The sequence below is a fragment of the Pseudoliparis swirei genome, chromosome 19 (assembly GCF_029220125.1).
Source record: "Pseudoliparis swirei isolate HS2019 ecotype Mariana Trench chromosome 19, NWPU_hadal_v1, whole genome shotgun sequence".
Taxonomy (NCBI): domain Eukaryota; kingdom Metazoa; phylum Chordata; class Actinopteri; order Perciformes; family Liparidae; genus Pseudoliparis; species Pseudoliparis swirei.
Window position 1 is genome coordinate 7,311,477 of NC_079406.1, and position 24,170 is coordinate 7,335,646.

The following is a 24,170-nucleotide window of genomic DNA, read 5'->3' on the forward strand; positions in this document are numbered from 1 at the left end:
GAAACTCTGCCTGCTGCGTTTGGGTCCAAACCTCGCCCTACACGACAGAACGACCAGACCAAGAAGATGGACCCAGCGCAGGAGAGTTTTTACAACATCATCAATCGGACCATTTCGTGGAAGCACCCGGCAGTTCCGGTTCCACCGACGCCAGCACCCAGGACCTGGGAGGAGATACAGCAGAGTTTATCTGACATGATCAATCGGACCATTTCGTGGAAGCACCCAGGACCTGGGAGGAGATACAGCAGAGTTTATCTGACATGATCAATCGGACCATTTCGTGGAAGCATCCGGCTCCAGTCCCCGGTGTTCCGCTTCCAGTCCCCGGTGTTCCGTCACCAGTTCCAGCCCCCGGTGTTCCGTCACCAGTTCCAGTCCCCGGTGTTCCGTCACCAGTTCCAGTCTCCGATGTTCCAGTCTACTGTGTTCCGCTTCCAGTCTCCGGTGTTCCGTCACCAGTTCCAGTCCCCGGTGTTCCGTCACCGGCTCCAGTCCCCGGTGTTCCGGCTCCAGTCCCCGGTGTTCCGTCACCAGTTCCAGCCCCCGGTGTTCCGTTGCCGGTTCCAGTCTCCGATGTTCCAGTCCCCAGTGTTCCGTCACCGGTTCCAGTCTCCGATGTCAGTCAGTCCCATGTTCTTCTCCAGTCTGTTCGTCGCCAGGTCCCGCCCGTCGTCAGCGTTCGTTCGTCTGTCGTAGCCCGTCCCCGTCCGTCGTCCCGTCCAGCCCCTCCCCCCTAGCTTCCCGTTCCTGTCCTCCGGCCCGTCTTCCGGAGCGCGTCCCTTGTCCGGGTGGTCGTCCCCCGGCCCGCCCCCCAGACTCTGGCCGCCATGCACTTGGCCCCTCCTCCGGCTCCCCTCCACCCGCCCTGGTGGGACGTCTGGAATCCGTCCCTTGAGGGGGGGGTACTGTTATGATTTAGAGTGTTTCCTGTTTTGTTTTGAAGTCCCTGTCTTGTTTCCTGTTTCCCTGTGCTTCGTTCCCTGTGCTTGTCTATTTCGTTCCTGATTGTCCCCAGCCACGCCCTGATTGTTTCCACCTGTGTCTCGCTTCCCCAGTGTATTTAGCATGTGTCCTTCTGCTTGTTCGGTGTCTGGTTGTTTTTGTTCCTGTCTGGTTCTTGTCCCTGTTCCTGTTGTTTCTCTCCTGTTGCCAGACTGTGGTTCTGCTCAGTGAACAATTAAAGAAACCTTGTTATTTTGAAACTCTGCCTGCTGCGTTTGGGTCCAAACCTCGCCCTACACGACATCCTTAGGGTCAATTTGACCCCAGGCTGTTTTTCACTGTGCCAAACATAAGAAATATCAACTTTTTTATATATTTAAAGGGCTATTTAGGTAGTCAACAAACATAAAGTACCTCACACTTAAACTTGGAAAATAATATTAATTCTAATTTTCTGGAGGTTTTAATTGCTGGGGTCAAATTGACCCCAAGGGTAAAATATGTTAGTAAATATAAAGGTAACAGGAGGGTTAAACATTGAATGGGGTCAAATTGACCCTAAGGCAACAGGAGGGTTAAACACAACCATTTGTTTAACTAATTTTTTTTCTTCTACTCTTCATAAGAGTTTGATTTTGTTATCGGTAAAATAGCAATGCAATGTCAACAATTGTCTTTTTTCTGGTTCCATAATTTCCTAGATTCAACAAACTATAGTTTTTGTACATATATGACTATATATATAAAACGTTCTAAGCTGTGATATCAAATGGCTTTTGCGGCTCCAGACACATTTTATTTGGTGGAGCATAGGGCCAAATGGCTCTTTGGATAGGAAAGGTTGCCGACCCCTGGTTTAGACCTTGCCTGCAATGTCTGGTTATATAACCTGTAAAAACGACCCACAATACTCTGCAACAATCCAAAGTATTTCTCTCCAGTCTTCATACCTGCAGCTGTCCAGCTGGGAATGCTACAATAATATGAACAGCCTGAAGTCACACACAGAATCTAAACGGTCCAGTCACTTGTTGGCCTCCAGCTGTTCAGATGACTCGAAACAACCCAGGAACCAAATTTACTTTACAATCCTTCTTTTAGTCTACTGTGTTAACCATTAGCCCCAAGCTGGAGAAGTAGAACACTCTTGGATGGTTTGGGACCCCTCGGGTAACAGCTGTCAGTCAGCCATCACCTGCCACCCAGTTCTGTCATGAAATCCCCCCAACACACACCCTCTGAGACCAAAACTATTAGCACTCCGAACCTCAAGTGGGCTCACTTGCTTTTTTCTTCCCTCCAACCTTTATTTTACTTCCCCCGTTGATTCTTGCTCCTTTATTCAGCTCACAGTCAACCGCCCTCAAGGCCACAACCATCTGCTCATTCCTATATCATTTTTATTCATATTTGTCTGTCTAAATTCTAGTGGTGGCAGGTGATTATTTACCTGGGTTGGACTGCAGGTACCAAAGGTCTCTGCTTAGACACACAGAGATAATGGTTCAAAGTTGCCATGAACTAGAAACGTTGACTCCAATAAATCCGCATTTTGAGGTGCACCCTGACAATCTAATGTAGAGTAATGCAAGAGTCCTGCAGTTAATGCTATCTAAGTAGTATAGTAGTGGTCCGGTCTATAGGTGTGTGTTGGCACTGCCAGAGGAGATTTAACCCTATGGTCACTGTGTTAAGGCTGTTTGGTCATATTGGGCTGAAGTGCATTAGGGATTTCTAATATATTTGAGCCACCCAGTTTGTACACAAATGTGAAACACAATAACGGCTTTACAATCTACACAGTGTACGACATCCTTGGACCTTCGCATCTGAAAGGGAAAGACTCCCCAAATAAAACCTTTTGCAGGTGGAAAAAAAAGGAAGATACTTGAGGGAGAGAAATGATGACTACTAATGATAACAGCAGCAGCAGAGTTATTCGAATGATAATGATAATAGTGATGTGAATTTGAATTTGTCATCGACTTCTATACAATCAGACTTCTTTTTGCAAAAATAAACCAAAAGCTAACCAAGAGTCGCCCCCTAATGGCCTTTAGAAAGAATGCTGTTTTAAGGCCCGTCGGCATTGGCTTCGCTTTAAAGAACCGGAAGTTGCCGGCTGGACTTACTGAATGAGTAAAGAGGCAACTGTTTAGCTAGATGGGGCACACAAATATGTTCTCGTCCTTTCCGGTGTCATTCTGTTTCATGGTTTACAAAAGAAAATAAGAATCAGTGGAACTGTTGCTGTAGACATCGTGGAGGCTCATCACAGATTGTCCTGTGAGTTTATGGTAATCACCACGTTAAAATGAACATGAGCAAACGCTGGCGAGCGATATCAGCTGTGACGGTGACGTTGGATTTAAAACCAGTCCCTCGTGAGACTGGTCATTTAATTAACCTTGACAAGCATATCTGCATTAATCGCCAACCTAATTTCATCTGTTAATTTAAAACTTTTCTTATTGAGGCCAGCCCCCCAGCCAATCAAATGTCAGGTATGGAAGGATAGAGGACTTGGTTAATTAGAGCTGTCAGGAAATGGCCAAATATGGACAAAGAGGGAGGCTAGATTTCCTTGTATTACTTTCCTGGGAGAGAGTTATTAATTCTGTGAGAATCACCTCAGGTGGTATGAATATGTGTGTGTGTTAATGTGTGTGTCTCTCTGTGGACGATGAAGGGGAGTGGGGGGTTGGGGTGCTCAAAAGACAGATGAAGTCAGATAAGAGAGAGAGAAAAAAATGGAAGATAGAGAAAATATTTAGTTTATTCTGAATAATAACAATATTTTACTTTGTGGCAGCCTCATTTCCTGTCAAACGGGAAATTGAGCCTTGGCATTTCCAGAAGTGATTCTCCATCTCATATTTATCAAATATAATCCTCCAGTGAAATTGTAATGTCAAATTATATTGAAAACCTGCACAGGGCTCTCTGGAGATTTCATATCACAGTACACATGCTATGTATTTTTTTCATTAATGGAAAGTATATTATGAAACTTTTTTAAATTAGCAACTTAAAGTTGTAAACTTTTTTTTCTTTCTTTTTGCCATCATTTTCAATAAATTAATAAATGATCATTTGAACTAGAACAGATCAGGTTAGTGTGTGTGTGTGTGTGTGTGTGTGTGTGTGTGTGTGTGTGTGTGTGTGTGTGTGTGTGTGTGTGTGTGTGTGTGCGTGTGTGATATCATAATATAAACTATATGGAGGACTCTTTTCTGAACCATGCAGGGAAGAAAAGTCCTTGACTGTTTTTCCCATTGGAAATGTTATTGCAACGAGTTATTAAAAATAGAAAATACAAATACAGCAGCATTGCACAGAAGATTTCTGGCACTGAGTACTTTGAGCATTGCACGGTGAAAAATAAAACTTAGATCAACTCGCGGAACTTCCTCTTTTTGCCGGACCTTCTGCCTTCTGGGCATTAAATCACTACCAGAAATCATAATATATTGAGTTAAATCATATTGCTAAGAGTTCTTTTTCTGGTAGTGTTTGTAATGTCTATTTACGCCCACCCACCCGTAAGCCTCAGCAACCGAGGAGCGACAGGGCAGCTGCTCCATTTAGCTTAACATCAAGAAGTGCAAAGCCTCTTTAGATGCAGCAACTCTCCTGAAACCACAACGGGTCCTGTTTATGTTTTCATTTGTGTGTACGGATTAAGAAATAAAAAGAGAGAGAGAGATATTGTTGATTAGCGAGCCATTCATTCATATTACAGCTGCAGGACCTTTAGATGTTGTATCCGTGGTCTCATCCTCAAGCTCAAATCTCATCGCCTGTCAGAACAGAACATTGTGAGCCGGTGCTTATGGGTCGGCCATGTTGGGAAATCCTGTTTATACACAGACCGTGATGTAATTAGCATTTCAGGTGAGCACGTCAAACGGAAACTATTTGCTCACTGATAGTGACGTCACAGCTCGACACACAGTGTGAATGACGAAGTGGTTCTCGGGGAAGTGCGGCACCACAGCATCGCCACTCTCAACGGAAATGGAAGACCCGAGGACTCTGAAACCAGCAAACCGTCGACGGCACTCAGGACGGGACTTAGGAGCAGCGTCACTGTCTCGTGCACGGCTTCCCTAGAAATAGAAGAGATTGAAAATGAAACAGGAATAATTTGTTGGAGGCGGGATGTGTGTAAATAGACTAAATGACCGAGTGAACAGCCTCCCAGGTTACAGCTGAGCTGCTCTGTGTGTGTGTGTGTGTGTTTGTGTGCGTGGGCGTGTGTATTTGGCCTGAGAGTGTGAACGTGCACATCCATATCTGCAGATTTGGTCAAAGTGTGTGTGTGTGTGTTTGAGTGAGCATATGTGTGTGTGGGTGTGTGTGTGTTTGAGTGAGCATATGTGTGTGGGTGTACATGTGCATGTGTGTGTGGCTCCATCTGTGTTGCCATGTGCAGATGTGCTCCCTCGGAGCCCAAGAACCAAAACTCAGCTGTTACCAAGACAACCCCCATACATCCCATGGCTGGTCCACACACACACACACACACACACACACATAAACACACACGCATGCGCACGCACACACACACAGTGTTCAAACCACCTAAGGTCTTTACACTCTGTGTGCTTTAAAATGAGCAGATGGACAGAGACGTAAAAGATCTGAGATAGACATACATACACTACCGTTCAAAAGTTTGGGGTCATCCAGACAATTTCGTGTCTTCCATGAAAACTCACTTTTATTTATCAAATGAATTGAAAATTGAATCGAAAATATAGTCAAGACATTGACTGGGTTAGAAATAATGATTAATATTTGAAGTATTAATTTTGTTCTTCAAACTTCAAGCTCAAAGGAAGACCAGTTGTATAGCTTATATCACCAGCATAACTGTTTTCAGCTGTGCTAACATAATTGGACAAGGGTTTTCTAATCAGATATTAGTCTTCTAAGGCGATTAGCAAACACAATGTACCATTAGAACACTGGAGTGATCGTTGATGGAAATGGGCCTCTATACACCGATGGAGATATTTCATTAGAAACCAGACGTTTCCACCTAGAATAGTCATTTACCACATTAACAATGTATAGTGTGTATTTTTGATTAATGTTATCTTTATTGAAAAAACAGTGCTTTTCTTTGAAAAATAAAGACATTTCTAAGTGACCCCAAACTTTTGAACGGTAGTGTACATATGTGTGTTTGTTTGTGTGTTTGTGTGTGTGTGTTTGATATATCTCTACTGAAATATAGATTTGGTAGATTTCTACTGCTTTCAGTCTTTTATTCAAGCGCAGCTATTCTGTGGCAGACGGACGGTCCCATCAGGCCCCCGATATGCATAAAGCAGGGTGATTGACAGCTGGACCACTTCCTGGACTTAGTTAGACATAAAACTCATCAAGTTGTTTGAAAATATCAGAAAAAAAATCCAAAGCAGGATGACATTGAAGCACGGAAGTGAACTAAAAGCCTCAAAAGAGAAACATGGGTTTACTAAACTGTACAGTGCGCTTCACCGTCCATCTGTCCACAGTTCCCGTGCAACACAAATATAAAAATGATTTTCCTGCCATTCACACTCCAGCAAACCAGTAAATCCTTTGGGATTCAATGGTGTTTGATTGATTTCACTCCTTCTACCTTTTATTGGTACTGTCGTTATTGTACTCCATTGCATTCAGCTACAGCCTCGGCATGGGAGCGGCTTATTGTATTATTCATTATCCCTGTCATACAAATCGAAAATGGTAATTATCTAGCAATCATATGCTCCCTGTCAACTCAGTCTTCTCCCATATGTACCTCGTGAGTCCAAGATCCTGGCCTCAAGCCCGAGCACCATGTGTATGTGACAAGAGTTTTGAGGCGATAATTGGCGCTTCTAATTTAAAGCCTGCACTCTGGCTCTAAAGGCGCTCATTAATACCACGGGTGGGTTTCTTCCCACCGAGTGCAGTTCTTGCAGCGATGTTTGTAACTCCACAGCTCCGAAGTCAGATTGGAGTGGAAGGGATCAGGTCCATGTCACTGGAGCATGCTGTTGCATTAACAATGTGCTGATGCGCGCCTCGTCCGGCCGCAGCTAGCTGTCAAAAGTTCTTTGCTGCAACAACTGATGGGCATGAAAAGAGCAGCAGACGGGAGGTGGAGGGAGAGGCCGGCCGCTCCGCCCCCAGCAGTCAGCTTCCTGTCTGTCAGCTCGCCGACGTGTGTCTTGTGACGGGAACACAGAAGCACTGATATCTTCTACGTTAGCATGCCCCGCGCTAACAGGATACTCGTAGACTGTTCGAGAGGGATGCAACATCCCACTTTCTCCCCAACATGACTTACTCTGAAACCAAATCCCAGGGATCAATAGTACGAGTCCATTATCAGTAGTTTTTTTTTTTTTTTACCAGATTTAAAAACCTTTCAGCGCGGAACTGATAAGCTCATTGCTATTTGAGGTAACGCAAGTAACCACCAACTTATAACTGTGTGAGGGGACGTCACACACCAACACAATTGTTCGGCTTCAGGAAAGGACATTGTTCCCCGTGGTCGGGCATGGTGTCTAGTGGGCCGAGCTAATCACTTCATCTCTCAGGAGCAAATTGTTGGACTATTCACCTTCTCCTGCAGAGCTTATTTACCCTGTTCCCGACGAGCTATCCCTCCTAAACCTAACTCGGTATTTCACAATCTTTTCCTAAACCTAACTAAGTATTTCAGGATGTTTTCCGACATCTGTCAGAGTAGTTCATGATCTTCTCCTAAACCTGACTAAGTATTTCATGATCTTCTCCGAAACCTGACTAACTATTTTGTTATCTTCTCCTAAACCTGACTAAGTATTTCACTATCTTCTCCTAAACCTGACTAAGTATTTCATTATCTTCTCCTAAACCTGACTAAGTATTTCATTATCTTCTCCGAAACCTGACTAACTATTTTGTTATCTTCTCCTAAACCTGATTAACTATTGTGTTATCTTCTCCTAAACCTGACTAAGTATGTTGTTATCTTCTCCTAAACCTGACTAAGTATTTCACTATCTTCTCCTAAACCTGACTAACTATTTTGTTATCTTCTCCTAAACCTGACTAAGTCTTTCACTATCTTCTCCTAAACCTGACTAAGTATTTCATTATCTTCTCCTAAACCTGACTACGTATTTCATTATCTTTTCCTAAACCTGACTAAGTATTTCACTATCTTCTCCTATACCTGACTAAGTATTTCATTATCTTCTCCTAAACCTGACCAAGTATTTCATTATCTTCTCCTAAACCAGACTAAGTATTTCATTATCTTCTCCTAAACCTGACTAAGTATTTCATTATCTTCTCCTAAACCTGACTAAGTATTTCATTATCTTCTCCTAAACCTGACTAAGTATTTCACTATCTTCTCCTAAACCTGACTAAGTATTTCATTATCTTCTCCTAAACCTGACTAAGTATTGCGTGATGTTTTCCTCTACCACTGGATCCATTGTATCCTGGGTACCTCTCGTCTGCGTGTCGTGTTTTCTCACTGCCTCCACTGCTCCCCTGACACTATCAATTTCAATAACCTTTACTTAACGTTAATGCTGGTAATATGTAGGCCAAGGTTTAATGAAGGGGCTGGATCACAGATGACAGAATTATAAAAACGAATCACAGTCAAAGTCTATTAACTTCGCCCCTTTCTTGTCATGCAGACTTGTCAGGTCAACGGATGTAGTGTGTGTGTGTGTGTGTGTGTTTAATTTCCCACATTAAGGGTTTTCTTACAACCTTTAATGTGTGGTATTATGGGTTATAAGAGACAAATTCAGAGAAAAGGGTCGAAGGTTTTTTTTAAAGGGCAAGGCAGAGGAGAGAGGAAAGACTGAGGAGGCATAGAGGAGGAATAATAGCAAAGATGGGAAACAATGAGGGAAGGATGAGAGGAGACAGAGAAGCTATTTCAGTGGAGGGAAGCGGTGAAAAGCTAGACGAGAACAGGGAAACCCAACTAACGATGTGAAAAGCAGCTCCTAATGGTTACAGAGGAGGAAGCAAAGCAGACACACTGTGTTTCTATGAGTTCCCTCTGTTCTCGAGTATATTAAACATCACTTCCTCCAGGAATTTGGGATCTTGCCAGTTCCAAAATCTATGTAAACCAGAACATGTTGTACTCATTGAGAAATGCCGACCTTTTGCGGCATCAAAATAATAATTTAATAGTTATATTAGATTAGATGTGAGCAGAGTTTGATGTTCAAACAGCATATTGAGGTTGGAATAAATAAATCGTCTCTCAATTTCTAAGTTTTGGTGCTGAATTATTTATGATTCATGAAATAAACAATGTGTTTTCTTTCCAAATGACCTTAAGTGGAATATTTGTAAAGAAAATGGAAATGGAAAAACGCTTTCAAGTTCAAAAGGGAATGAACATCGTATTTCCTAACACTCAATTTAATTGCAAGTCCTTTTTCTTCTTTTTTCTTTCTTACATCCGCTTTCAAATTCACCACAATGTACCGGAAAAGAAAACAAAGGTGGGCTGAAATGTTGTTAGAGGCCACAGCTAATTCTACAATAACGGTTCCAATAAAGACAATTATGTGGGAACGGAAAGGTAGTTTCAACGTTGATTATGTCGCTGAAGCCACGAAGGCAGCGCCTCGTGACCCCTGCACCCCTCAGCTCCGGGCCTGAGAAGGACCTTAAGGTGCGTTCACACCAAAAGCGAAACTATTTTTTCGCGCGACCGAATCCCATGAAACGTACAGATGCGTGTGGCTGCGATAGACGCGATATTTTCCTGGGCGGCGCGTTTGGGGCGACGCAATGTGGGCGGCGCATTTACAGCGGCGCGTTTTCAGCGGTACAATTTTCGCCCCGTTGAAATATTTCAACTTTGAGGCGGTCATCTCGCATCTCGGGCAAATCAGTTCTCGAGTCCCGCTCTCGTAGCGCTGGAAGCGGAAGTCTTTCAGGCGTAACAGGAACTTCATCGGTGAAAGTGACCGAGCTGAGTGAGTCTACAGGTGATGTCATCAACCCAAACACGAGGGCGTTAGTGTGTGGGATGTCCACGACAAATATAAAGCAGAACTAGTCGTTAGTTATGGATGAAGGAGATGATAACGGTCTTTACAGGGACGAGACACGGAGATAAGCCCCGCCCCTCGCGGAGCGTCTCGACGCTCATGGTGAGAACACGGTAAATGTTCGAGCGAGTAAACTCACGCGTTTTGGGCGACGCGAAAAATAGTTTAGCTTTTGGTGTGAATGCACCTTTAGTGTCTGACTGTGACGTAACGGCACATCGGAGTGAGTTGGAACCGCGGAGCGTCTCGTTCAGACGACATTCACGGCGTCTTGACCCTGAGGGCCACTGACCCACCTGGAGGCCCTGAGAGGTGACGCCCCGCTGGAAAAGCACGCCAGTTCCTTCAGTCATATTGCGTGTTATTAGTTTTTGCTTTCTGCTATAACAATTTTAACCCAAACTCTTATCTGTTCCTGAACCTAACCACGTAGTTTTGTCACCTGTTTTTATTTTTTTATTCACAATAATCAGCATTCAGCAAAGACTGAGACAAAGGAATCCAAATCCGAGTGAGAATTCTACGTGAGCGCTCAGCAACAGCTTCCACGTCATGTAATCCATTGTGGATGTGAACAATATTAGTGCAGCTTTAATAAATGTATTAACGGGGTGTTAGAGAGCGGAGCTGGTGTTTCTTGTAACGCTTTGTTATGATTTGTGGTTCTGACCCTCTGTACCTTGCACTTGTCTTCTGTGTAATTTGGTTTTCTATAATTTGGCTGCAAAGAACAGTGGGATGAAATGCAACGTCCTAATTAAATCGAATCGGAGTACTACGAGAAAACACAAACAACAGAGGCGCTAAATGGGAGGCAAATGCAGACGGATCACGCTAAGTGGTGCTGCGTGTGTCCGGTTTTAGTCGGGTAGCCGCTGAGGATCAGAACAGAGGTCGTTCGTGTGATGTCCAGCAGATCCTGAGAGACGGAACCGACGGTCCCGCTCAACCGGCTTCCCTGGGCGGGACTTCCGCGTTCGGGAATGTCAGAGAAGAGTTACGGAGACTGGAATCTGATGGTTTATGACTCATGAGTCATGTGACTTTTTCCCTGACATCCTCACTCGTGATTGGTTAGAGCCGGGCGCTTGATGTAGGATTTCACACCCGTTGAAACGGGGACGTCGAGGTGTGATGGCACGAAGTGATGTCTCACTTTGAGACTAATGGAAACAACATAGCGCCTCTCTTTCCTTTTTTAAATTTTATAATTTTATTTTTTACTTCTAAACTCCCTGCTGCTTTAGCCGTGAAAATAAATAATGACTCCACTATAGGCTTTATGAGACTGGATTTCAGGGTATAGTTGTGATTGAGAGGAAACTGAACCACACGCACACACACACAGCACCAGGCTCAACCCACACACACACCCTCGTGCCGCACAAGTGCAAACAAAGTTGATGATTTTAATCACCATAACATGCTGCGAACACAAACACGCCCTTAGGGTTCTAATCAATTACTGCAGGAGCGCACAAACACACTCCTACCTACACACACCGGGGCGGAAACACAGTCAAGCTAAACTAATTTCACTCTCATTCAGATTCAGTTTTGTGTTCTGCAGTATGTGTGTGTGGGTGTGTGTGGTGTGTGTCTGCAGCACAAAAGTGAGCAATACATCACACACACAGACAGACACACAGACACACACACTCACACATAGATCACTTCCCTTTTTGGGGATTTTGAGAAATGATCCTCTTTAAGAGAGGGACAGACGTCAAACGTTTTCATCACACCGAATGAGCGAAGCCATGGATCCAAACTCAAAGCAATCATCGGTAATTTCTAATTTCCATATGAAAAAGATGTCATTTTGCCATGACCAGTGATGAAATCTCATATTTATTCAACCTTTAGAAACCAGTTTTAGCTTCGCTGCCCTTTCACACACAAAAAAGAAAAGCGCGTAAGAACACCCGGCCGACGTCAGCCTTCCGATGACGGCAAGACGACGCGGCGTCAGAGTCTCGGTGTCGGGGATAGAGCTATCATTATGATAATACCGAGGTCTATCATAATTATCTGCTAATTGACTGCCTAACGAGGTAGCGCTTGCTAGAATGCTCATTAATACTCCATCATCACCACTGATAGCTGTAATCACAGAGTGGCGGTTCCAAGGTCTTACAGGAGGGTGTGTGTGAAAGAGCATGTGTAGACACTGTCTGCTTAAGTGTGTGTGTGTGTATTGTCCAGGCTTTCTTTCAGCAGTAATATATATTAAGCACTGTACCACAGAGCCTGTTGTATTTAGCATCTATGAATAGCCTACAAAATAGCCCATGTTTTCCCTTTTTTTTGGCATCTAGATGGATAAAAAGATGAATAGATAGTCAGTTGTCACGACAATAGAGTGTGTGCTCATTCAGGTAATGCTTCCATATGACTTTTTACATCAATGAGCCCGCACTAAGTCGGCGGTGGATATAATACACATGTTGCTATGTGCAGATGTTGCAAAAGGCAAGAATGTGTATCCTAACTGTTGTGTCTTGTGTTGCAGGTATGCCCCTCAGTCTGGACTGCAAGGCGTTCTTTGGCTACAGCGGAGAGAACAGAAGGCCCATCGTCTACTGGATGAAAGGAGAAAAGTTTGTCGAAGAACTCGCAGGACACATTAAAGAGAGTGAAGTCAGGTAAAGTGAACCCTCAGCCACAAACGGTGTGTATCCCTCATCCTTTGCTGGAGGAGAGGTTTTTTTAGGGGGAATAAATACACCGCAGCAGGTGTAAACCGGAGATGAACCAATGTTGAGAAAATACAAGTGATTATACATAATACTGTAAGGCACTGCATGGCAGTATGGTATCAATTACAGTCCCTCAAGTTGACAGGGTTCTATTGCTAATTAATTTCTGGAAAGGGGAGAAAAGAAGGAAAGGCTCGACTCCAGCTGCACTCCTCACACTGTCAGTCTCTAGTTTGCTGTCGTATGATTTATGACTCATTGAGGGCTCTCTGACGGATTTCTCCTCAACTTTCCGAGAAAAAAAAAGAGAAAATGATGAATACTAATAATAAACTTAAATTGAATTAATTTTCTCCCCTATTGGGTACAATTACAGTGGGCTCCATTGGGAAAAACCTGATTGCCAGCGGAGTGTCAAATATCATTAAAATAACCTGCCAGATCCCCATTGGAACCATCAGAACGCTCACATATGCGCACACACACGCACACACACATACACACACGCATCCTTTGTGTGTGCGGTGCATGGGAACATTACTTTAGAATAGCTTTTTGCATTTATATATATATACGTAATACCTAAAAACAGAACTCTCAATACTGATAGAGTGCCGCAGGAAGTTCTTGCACAGGCTACTCACTTGACGGATGCGAGCACTTCAAGGGTCGTAGATATACAGTGATGGAACGTTGATTCATCACTGTATATGACTGTGAATGGATATTCTGTCATTTAATTGTTAGATGTTTAAACGGTGATTCAGTTTGGATATTTGGAACAGCCTCTCTGTTGAGACCATCGACTCGGACTCGGACACTCCGGGTTCACCGCTTCTCCTCTTTCCATGTTATTGTTCCACCATCGCCTTTTTTGAGCGATGCTGCTTCGACGATGCCTTCTGGTGCGGCAGCCGAGTAAAAAGAAACGGCGTGACAGCACGGAAAAAAGACACAACTGTAATTGGGTTGGCTTAGGACTTGGACACTAACTTCCTAACCCTGGAAGAAGTTAAAGCCCTCATTTTTACAAAAGTTTGTATATAGTAAAATCTTGACAAAATATTCTCTCCTTCCCAAAACCCTTCATATGCTATGTCATCATCTCAGCCCACCAATAATAATGTGAATGTTTATTCCTTCCCTCGAGGGAAATCCTGTTCCCTCTTCCACTGGCTGCCTCCACAGGGAGGTCAGAGGTCACGGTCAGCTACTTAGCAGCAGCCCTGGAGCCGGCCGCACTTCAGTGTCACGAAATCGTGTCGTCGAGTGTGCACGAGGAGGAGTGTTTAAACTTGAAACTAATCATGCCCCGTGGTATTAAATTAACCTTTGGATCATGAGTTCTCAAGATTCAAGATTCAAGATTCAAGATGTTTTATTTGTCACATACACACACAGGGTGTGCAGTGAAATGAAAGTGGCAATGCTCAGCAGGAATGTGCAAGGGCAACAAGTACACACTATTTACAATAAAACACAACACAATATTTACAGTAAGTGTGTGTGTGTGTGTGTGTGTGTGTGTGTGTGTGTGTGTGTGTGTGTGTGTGTGTGTGTGTGTGTGTGTGGATCCTGCCGCTCTGGTTCTGCACCTCCTGGTGTACAAGTCCTGCAGGGTGGGAGTGTAGTTCAATAGCGCGTTCAGCCGAACACACTAAACCAGGCTGTGATGCTTCCTGTCACAGAGTAGAAGGACTGAAGGATCCTCTGGGAAACTTTAAATTTCCTCAGCTGCCTGAGGTGGTAGAGGCTGCCTTGCCTTTCTCACCAGAGTGTCTGTGTTCGTTGACCATGTCAGATCCTCGGTGATGTGGACTCCCAGGTACCCTCTCCACAGTAGTCCATCCCCAGTGGTGAAAGTCCACAATCAGCTCCTTAGTTTTGGTGACATTCATGATGAGGCTGTTGTCCTGGCACCAGAGTGACAGATCAGCAACTTCCTCCAGGTAGGCCTTCTCGTCGTTGGCGGAGATCAGGCCCACCACCACTGTGTCATCCGCAAACTTGATGATGGTGTTGGAGCTGAACCTGGCCACACAGTCATGTGTGTACAGGGTACAGTAGGGGCTGAGGACGCGGGGATCCTGTGTTCAGGGTGACCTGACCACCTGTGGCCTGGCGGTGAGGAAGTCCAGGATCCAAGCACACAGGGGTGTTCAGTCCCAGCTCAATCAGCTTGCCGCCAGTCTGGAGGGACTATGGTGTTGAAAGCTGAACTATAATCAATGAACAGCAGTCTCGTGCAGTACCTGGGAGACAGCATCATCGGTCCATGGAGGAAGTCATTCATACATGCTGGAGAAGCATTCTTGGGCACAGGGACAATAGTGGATCTCTTGAAGCAGGCGGGGACCACGGACTCAGCCAGGAGAGGTTGAATATTGTGGTGAACACTGGAGCTAGCTAGATATGCCATCTGGACCACTCACCTCGGCCTCATGCGGTGTTGTTTGTGTTTAGCGGCGAGCGCTGTTGTTGCTAGCCTCAAACCGTGCATAAAATGAGTTCAGGTCGTCCGCTAGGGATGCGCGGCACTCACCATAGCGCGGGTCTGCTCTTTGGCTTCCTTCACCGCCTCCTCAGTCCATAGAGGATCACGAGACCGGAGTTATAGGCAGCAGTGCGCGTTCACAGCTCTTCAGGATGGATCCATCAACCCACGGCTTTTGGTTAGGAAAGACCTAACTTTTTACGTGGGGGCGATGGTGTCCCTTCGCGTTTTATGAGGCTCATTACTACTTCCATAAACTGCTGGCGTCACTGGAACTGGATTGGATCATGTCCCAGTCGGCGACACATGAAGCGTCCTGTAGCTCAGCCTCTGATTGGTCAGACCACCGCTTCGTTCCTCTCGTCACCGCCCGCCGCGAGCGCGATCTTTTGCCCGGAAGCAGAAAAATGGCGGCATGGTCTGATTTTTCCGAACGGAGGAGAGAGACTTAGCGAGCGGAGGAGAGAGAGACAGCCAGCCTCTCTTGAATGGCGTATAGCAGTGGTCAACGTTTTTTCCTCTGGTAGCACCGTAATGTGCTGGTGTGAAGTTTCGCATGACTTTTTAGGTTTGCCTTGTTAAAGTCCCAGCCACCACCACAGCCGCGTCGGGGATACTTGTCTGATGCCGACATAACACATCATGTAGGTCCGATGGTGCTATGTCGTGTGTCCGCTGTGTGGGGTATGTAGCGCGGCGTGGTGATGACTGAACTCCGGGAAGGTAGAATGGGCGGCATGAGATCGTCAGATGTTCCAGGTTCGGCGAGCAGGAGCGAGAAAGAGTCTTAATGTTCTTGGGGTGCACCACATGTTGTTTTAGTCATGAAACACCCTCCAGAATCTGATCCTTGCCTAACATCATCCATCTTATTTTCCAGAGACTGACGTTTAGCAAGGATGCTGGGCAGAGGTGGACGGTGTGCTTGAACTCTCAGTCTGTTCAATTCGCTCCGTTTCCCTCGATGTTTCGTTTCTCCTCCCGTAGCGGCTCCACTGTTGTTGATGTGGTTCGCCTGTCGATCTCTGCCCGCCACGCTGGATCGATGGAAAACCCTTGTTTTGCGCAAAGTTTATGTCCAAAAGTGTGCTGCGGTCGTATGCAAGTGTTAGTGCCGATGTGTTTGTGGCAAAAGAAAAAAAATAAACACAAAAACTAAAAGCGCGCAATCTCATGGAGCTTACCGGCGGCGTCTGGACACAGCCGCGCCATCTATAATTCCAGTCCTCGGGCCAACCTCTAATCCAATCACATCGCTGCACCAAATTCAACAATGGCGCTGCAGCAGACAAACTCCCGCTGTGTTGCACATTAATCCGTCCACGTTTTGGTGCCCACCTCCCGCACTGCTGCAGCGGCGGCCATTTGGACTGTGTGTGTATGTGTGTGTGTGAGGGTGTGTGCGTGTGAGTGTGTGAGAGAGAGGACGCTCTCCGCTCATTATTACGACATCACCTAGAGAGAGCGACCACCTGTGAATATACGCAACAGACAGGAAGTTTTAGACTTTTTTTATATCCGCTCTCGTCTTTGAAGGGCTCTCCTTCTGAAAACCTGCATCCGTCTCCATCATGAATTATTTTTTTCGTTTTTTATTTTTTTCAAAATATGCCCAAGCACACCACCAACATTATATACAGATTATATACATATATATATATATATATATATTGTTATTTTTATGTTTTTGTCTGAGTACCTTTGTATATGTACAATGTGTAAATTTGTTCCATTGCATGTCCCAATAAAACCAATTAAATAAAAGATTTGATCACAAAAATATATATATATATATACATATATACAGGATATATATTTATAGGATATATATAAATATATATACAGAATATAAATATATATATATTTATATGAGCAGTAGGCTATCTTCGTTTTAATGCAGGGGTTGGCATAACTTTAATGGTCCAGCTGCTCAACAATTCTGCAACTCAGCTATGAAAGTTTGTGGTTCGATCATGTGCAATGAATTTTAAATTGCGATATTTCCATTTGGGCCGACGCTTCCTTCATATTTCCACTTGAAAGCAGCGCTGGCCAATATGTCTCGTGGTGCGGAGAGGCTCTTTTACCTGCTTGAAATTCACATCAGCTGTGCAATCACTGTTTTAAGTTTCTTCTAACCAGAGCTCGGTGAGGAACTAACTACTTTTTATATACTTGAATACAATCATATTAAGCAAAAGCACGGCTTTCTCGGCAGCTAGAATCGCTTACATGGGACAAAAAGAAGCCGCATCAATCTCAAAGCACCAACACAGTGCAACACACTGCACTAGATTTGATGCTAAATTTGATGCTAAATGTGGCGCTAAATTGTCCCCTTTCAATGCAAATTAATGAGCATTGCATTAATACTTTGCCTCGAGGATCATTGCAATCATACGTATGCCCCCCAAAAAAGGGCACGACTTCACTCGGCTGCACAACTTAATGGATGTGTTGGTTCTGTAACATCATCAACACAATATCTTTTGTGATTCAGACCTTGAGGCATGACAGGTAGCGGATGCAATTGATGATCTCAATCACAACGATCCCAGTTTTCAGATGCAAAGGGGTGTGGACACAGAGTGGAGTCGGAGGCCCGGGGCACTGGTAGAACTGTACAGTCCATGGTGTCAGTGGAGACTCTGGGTCGGTGGTGAGCAGGTCTGTCTTTCAATCAGTGTCGGTGGTTTGACCCCTGGCTTATTGCTAGTCGTTGTGTCCTTGAGCGAGACAATTAACCCTGAATGTCTCCCTGTAGCTTTGTCTATACGGTGTAGGTTTGTAAGTCATTTTGGATAAAAGCGTCAGTAATGTGTCAAAAGCAGCCGTGAGCTGGTTATTGGTTCCTTTGAAAAATAATTGCCATAGTGTGATCACATCAGCACTGCATGAGCATGAACAGGGGGGTCTCTCCCAAGTGTAGAAACAATCAAAGATGGGCAGAATGATTATGCACTACTCAGACACAGTTTAGTAGGAGTGTGCTTAATAGCAGACGTCAAGAGGGTTGTAGATTAGAGAGAGAGGAGGAGAGGAAAAGGCGGGGTAAGAAATGGAAGTGATGTGTTTTTATTTGAGGATTTTAGCACGTCTATCACTCTGACCTGGTGGACATGAGAGCGATGCACACACGACACCGCCGGCACAAAGAGGAGAACTCACACGACAGCGGAGATCCATAGACCTTTTAACCTCTTAAGCCCCAACGCACCAAATATGGTCATCATTCTAACCTGTAATGTTTATTACTAATACTGCATTTCAGATTATTGTTTTTCTGCCTCTCTGTTGTGTTTTTTTTATTATTATTCATTATTATTATTATTTTTAGCCTTTGTTATTATTTTCATTTATGTATATTTTATTTATTTCTCTACCTTAGTTTTTTTTCTGTTTTACGTTCCTGTTTTCTTCCTTACTATTGTAAACTGACTAACACATACACAAACAAATTGTAATACTTGATTTCTCTACATCATAATTATATATAATGATAATAATAATGCAAAAGCATTATCATCAACACAAGATATACATATATATATACTGTATATATATATAATAATTTTAAAAATGAGTTTGGGATAGAGATATGACGTAAAAAAATATATATATGCAGGAATGCGTGGAAAAAATGTAAATAATGTTTGCCTGAGTCGGCTACAGCAGCAAATTAATTCATGGATCAATATTCCACCAGAAGAGTGGAACGCACCACAGATCATTTCAGAAGAATCCCAGAAGCACACATGTGCTATTTCTACTATATGTACCGAGCATATTGATCTGGGAAGTGTAATTTACAGGGTCTGTATATATATATACAGGTATTTATACACTTTAGGCAACAGCACAAAACATATGAAAATAACATCAATAAACACATTTTGGCCATAGTTCATTCTGATGTTACATTAGTGTATAAGTAAATGTAAGTAATGAGCTACTTTGTGTGAAATCTGATTGAAATTCCATTCTATAAATAAATCTACCTTTATTGATTTTATTCAGGCCTATATCAGGTTGGCATAAGACAAATATGAGTTTCTATAGTTTTACAGCAATGTTTGCTCCAATTATGTCAATTATAGTTTACACCCGTCTCTATTTAAAAAGTGCTGTTATGGTACAGTTCATGCAGTTAACGATTAATGGGTCAACCACTAAAACAAACAATTGATACCAGTTGCACAGTGTTGAGTTTACCGGGCACTTTATCTCAAAGGTCACCTTTTTTTTTGCGTTTTGACATTCACTGACTTGATGAAAAGCAAAAAGAAACCATTTTAAAAACGTATAAAACAGGAGAGGTTTTGCCAACCTGTGCTGCTCCTGGATCATCTGTGCTGACTAAATATGCCATGTCAGCACAGTTGAACTCAGATATCACTGATCTGGCTGACCTCAAATCCGACTCAAAGGTGCACGTCGTGACCCATCTGAGTCTCCCCCTTCCCCTCCCCATCCCGTCTTCCCTCCCCCGTCTTCCTCGGAGGCTTTTAGAGGAGTGTGACCTCACCATAAGGCAAGAGGCTTTTTTCCCAGCTGTCGCCAACGTTTTCTACACATGCCTCCTTGCTACTCTCTGCCCTCCTTTTTCATCCGCTCTACACTTCACACTGCTCCACTCCTCATTTCTTAACCCCTCTTTTCTTCCCTCCCTCTCGCCCCAACCTTCTCTCCTGCTAACCTCTTTCTCCTCTCGCAGCATTTTGTGGAGCAATGTAAGAGGCATGGACCTCCACCTTATACATGTTAATTTATCCCCTTGTTCTCACACTCTCTTCTCCTCCTTCTTGCCTCTTTCCTTTCCTCCTTGAAGGTTATAGTTGAAGGAGTAATCCGGGGTAAAACTCCAGCTAATCCATCAAATGTTTTATAAATGTTCTCCTGATGTTCCTTGAGAGGTTTTTAAAGGACCACATTTTGTGAAAAAGGGATGTTCCTCCTGTCTCACTAGTATCATCTTGTCTGTCCAGGGTTTTGAGGGAGCATTTAGGGGAGAAGGAGATGGAGCTGTCCTTAACGTTTGATGCTGTGGACGAGGCAGACCTGGCCAACTACACCTGCTACGTGGAGAACCACATAGGGAGGCGCAGCGGGAGTGCTATACTGCAGAAGAAAGGTAGGTCACGACCTCTTTTCTCTTTCTTCCCCTTCCTCCAGTTTCAGTGGCACACAATCAAAGGTGTAACGATTTAAAAAATGTTAATAAGAAAGTACAGACAATTAAATAGGGCCTAGAGCAAAGCCCTGTGGAACCCCATAGCAGCTTTCTGCTGTGAAGGACCTTGAATTAAGGCGTTAGTGCACATTCATTTGGGAAGATCTTGTCAACTCTCATTTTCCACAGCCTATGTGATACAGTTGGAGTTTAAAAATGCAAAATGTGGAAGCCAAACCATTGTGCTGAAGTTATTTGCCAAACTCTTGGAACCAGCCAGAGTTACTGATGAGGAGAAGTCTGATACCATGTAGACAGTCTAGTATCAGCCAAACAGCCTTGATATTTATTCTATACATTAAGAAATCATGTATAGAATAAATAATTAGGATTGTTAGACATGGTGAAAAATAAAATGTATTTCCTTTCTGAGACTTTGCGAATGCATTGATCCCTGTGAGGCCTACGATGTAAATATGGACCGGGGGAAACAGTTCGTACCTCTAGGGTTCACTAATTAGCACATTGTAGAAGTCACTCCACCTCGCTGCTGATCATCAGGAGAAACTAAGGCTCACCATAGTTCAGTTTGTGTATGCATTACTTAACCCTCCTGTTACCTTTAGGGTCAATTTGACCCCATTCAATGTTTAACGTCGGTGTTCTTTGGGGTCAATTTGACCCCAGGCTGTTTTTCACTGTCAAACATATAAGAAATATCAACTTTTTTATATATTTAAAGGGCTATTTAGGTAGTCAACAAACAAACATAAAGTACCTCACACTTAAACTTGGGAAACAATATTAATTCTAATAATTTTCTGGAGGTTTTAATTGCTGGGGTCAAATTGAGTAATTGAGTAATTGGGTAAAATATGTTAGTAAATGTTAAGGTAAGAGGAGGGTTAAACATGATACAGCATGTTTATTAGTTCATTCCTGTCTTTTTGAACAACGAATAGATCTGTTTCCCCATCCAGGCTTTATGCCTCATGGTCAACGAAGCGTATTCTTTCTTGGCACTAAGCGCAAAGATATGAATGGTTTTAATGTTTTTATTTATCCCTTTGCTACAAGAGAACATTTTAAAATGTCCCAAACATGTCAAACTATTCCTCTTATCAAGTTAAACATTCAGGAATCTTCATTTGCATTTATCCTGTCAAATAGACAGTAAACAAGTGCCTTGTCCCAGGATGCAGTGCTTTGTTTACAACCCTAAACATGCTCGATATGAAACTGGAAGTGCCTGGGACATAATCCATTTCCTTTTATGATTCTGTGAAAAAGGAAAAACCCTCCAGATCAGGAAGGGATGCTTCTTCAATGGCCCCAGCAAATGTATGAAGATGTGAACAGCTTGCAGGATGATTAACACTTGAAAGTGTGCTGTCAACATGGAATGTGCGAGAGATATGTAAAAGCAATTTCTTTTAAAGATCAATTTCAAACATTTGAGGAGTTTTGTGGGAAACGGATGACAGGAATAACACAGCATCGCAGACAGTGTGTAGACTCTCAAACTGAGCAACAGGAAATCCAGGAGGAGAGTCTGATGGAGCGTTGTTCTCCAGAAAGTGGAGTGGGGGGAAATCCATCACAGCAAACAGAGCTGAGCAGCACAGATGGAGACAAACGAAAGGAACACGATCTCATATTCGCCGCTTTGAATATTCTGCTGAAAAATGCACGAGGGCACGGCTGCCTTTGTAAAACATTGCGCAGCGGTCTCCATCCGATGAGCAGAGAGAACGAGGCCCGGTTCGAGTCGGAGGACGCGACCCGCAGAGAGAGAGGTGGACCTCGAGAGACGGACAGGAACCGGAGGAACAGCAGGAGATGAATCGTCTCTGGTACCTCAAACTTGGGGCAGAAAAAGAGGGAATGAAGAGGAGCAGGGGGCGAATTTGGGGGTTGGGGGAATGTGGAAAGAGATAAACAGGCACAGAACAGGGAGACAGAACGAGGGGGAAATAATAGATGCATACGGAGAGATGAAGGCGGAGAGGCTGAGGGGTGTGGGAGGATATTTGGAGACGAAGAGAAGATCAGGAAAAAAAGAAGACTAAAAACACTCCCCGTCAAGACTGCTGCTGAATGCCTTTGGGTGTCAAATCTATCTTACTATACTTAACTAGCACCGTGGGGACTCTCACACAGGCACACACACACATGGGATTACACAGACACACACCTCCACAGTAAGTGAGAATGGGAACTGTGGGGTCGTCGTTACCTCACACGGTAATCACCCAAATGTGTGTGTGTGTATGTGTGTGTGTGTGTGTGTAATCGGACCTGGTGCATATGCTCTAACACAGACACACACACCCTCCTCACAAGTGTCATGTTTTAAATGTGCGGTAGACAAAACTACATATACGGTTCATATGACAGCCCTCAACACATAATATCTTCTGCCTGTTAAATACATACAGTCTTTCCAGAATAAAGAGTTGGGTTCAGGCAACAACACTCCTTAGTCCAGGCTGGTCTCATCCAGGGGGTGACCTCCAGTTCTGACCTCCAGTTCTGAAGAGGGAAGCCGATGCATGTGTTTTAAAACTTGCATTCTGTCTCCTGACCATTAGGGGGCGACGCAGTTTATAAGAAAAAAACTTTAACCTTGATTTTTTCCCTCAGTAAACATTGGAAACATGAGTTTATGATCTCAATCTCTAGTTTCAAGTCTTCTTCAACACAGCATGATGTTCATTTAGTAAATGATACTATAAAACAGGGTATGCTTTAGGGCGTGTTTACTTTGATTGACAGAGTCTTACATGGCGTCTCTTCTTCACTCCTCCGCTTTCCATATGGTCACTTGGAAAGTAACTTTTTTTTGTTGGTCCGATCCCACTCCCACGCCCCCCCCCCCCCCCTTAATAGGATTGGGCCTGGTTAGTTACCTGGATGGGAGACCGCCTCTGAATACCTGGTGCAATAAGTGGGAAATGAATAGCGCAAGCAAGGAAGATTGACAGATTGGTTTATTGTGTAATGTAACAAAGATAACACATTTTAAAAAGTGGTTCCCTTAAAATGTAGCAATGTGTGTTTTCTCCTTGTCCATGTGGTCCATGTTATTGCTGCTCTCTCTCCTTTTGAAGCCACAAGGGAGCGCTCTGACCATTGCTCTAATGATTCCCTTTTCTCACTGTTTAACAGTAAAACAGCAGTTGGTTTTGGGCTTTGAGGAAAAGAAAAGAGCTTAAAAACTTGCTTTGTCTTTATCTACATCTCCTTCTCTGCAATCAATTTCGATTTCAGGGAACGGATCAGGAGATTTAGCGCTACAGCATGCCCTTAGTGCCATTATTCAGGAAGTATTTTGACTAATCATTACAGTTTTTGAGCGCCAGCTGAAGCGGAGTCGTTAAAACTAAAGTAAAACATGACTTTGCGTGGAAGTTCAGGGTTATTGTCATGTAATATATTCAAAGCTTTTAGCTGTATATGACATTGACCGGTATTGACGGAGGGGGGTTGGAGAGGGGTGGGGGCCAACAGACAGAACAATGAGGCACGAACACGGTTACGGTGAGAGCTTTTTTTAATGAACTGCGGCAACTGACAACTCTTCGTCTTCATCTTAGAAGAGGTATGGCATTAATATCAAAATATTATCCAAAAATAACAAAACAAGTCACTTGAAGTATCAACTTGTATGCATAGTTCAATTTGTGTCTGCGTTGACAATGAACAAGTGTGTTTATGAATTTATTTCCAAGGAATGTCTCCTCAGAAACTCATTTTAAACTAATTAAAATAAATAAATATTGCCATACTTTCATTCGGAA

At 43.6% G+C, this 24,170-nt stretch overlaps 1 protein-coding gene across 1 annotated transcript in view; it reads left to right on the plus strand.

Moving 5' to 3' along the window:
* The window catches only part of il1rapl2 (interleukin 1 receptor accessory protein-like 2), a 190,560-nt gene that overhangs the window by 150,571 nt on the left and 15,819 nt on the right, over window positions 1-24,170 (plus strand). Inside the window, exons 7-8 of the mRNA XM_056440087.1 lie at window positions 12,520-12,652; window positions 20,186-20,331. Coding sequence (XP_056296062.1) covers window positions 12,520-12,652; window positions 20,186-20,331 — 279 coding nt within the window. The remainder of the gene's footprint in view (window positions 1-12,519; window positions 12,653-20,185; window positions 20,332-24,170) is intronic.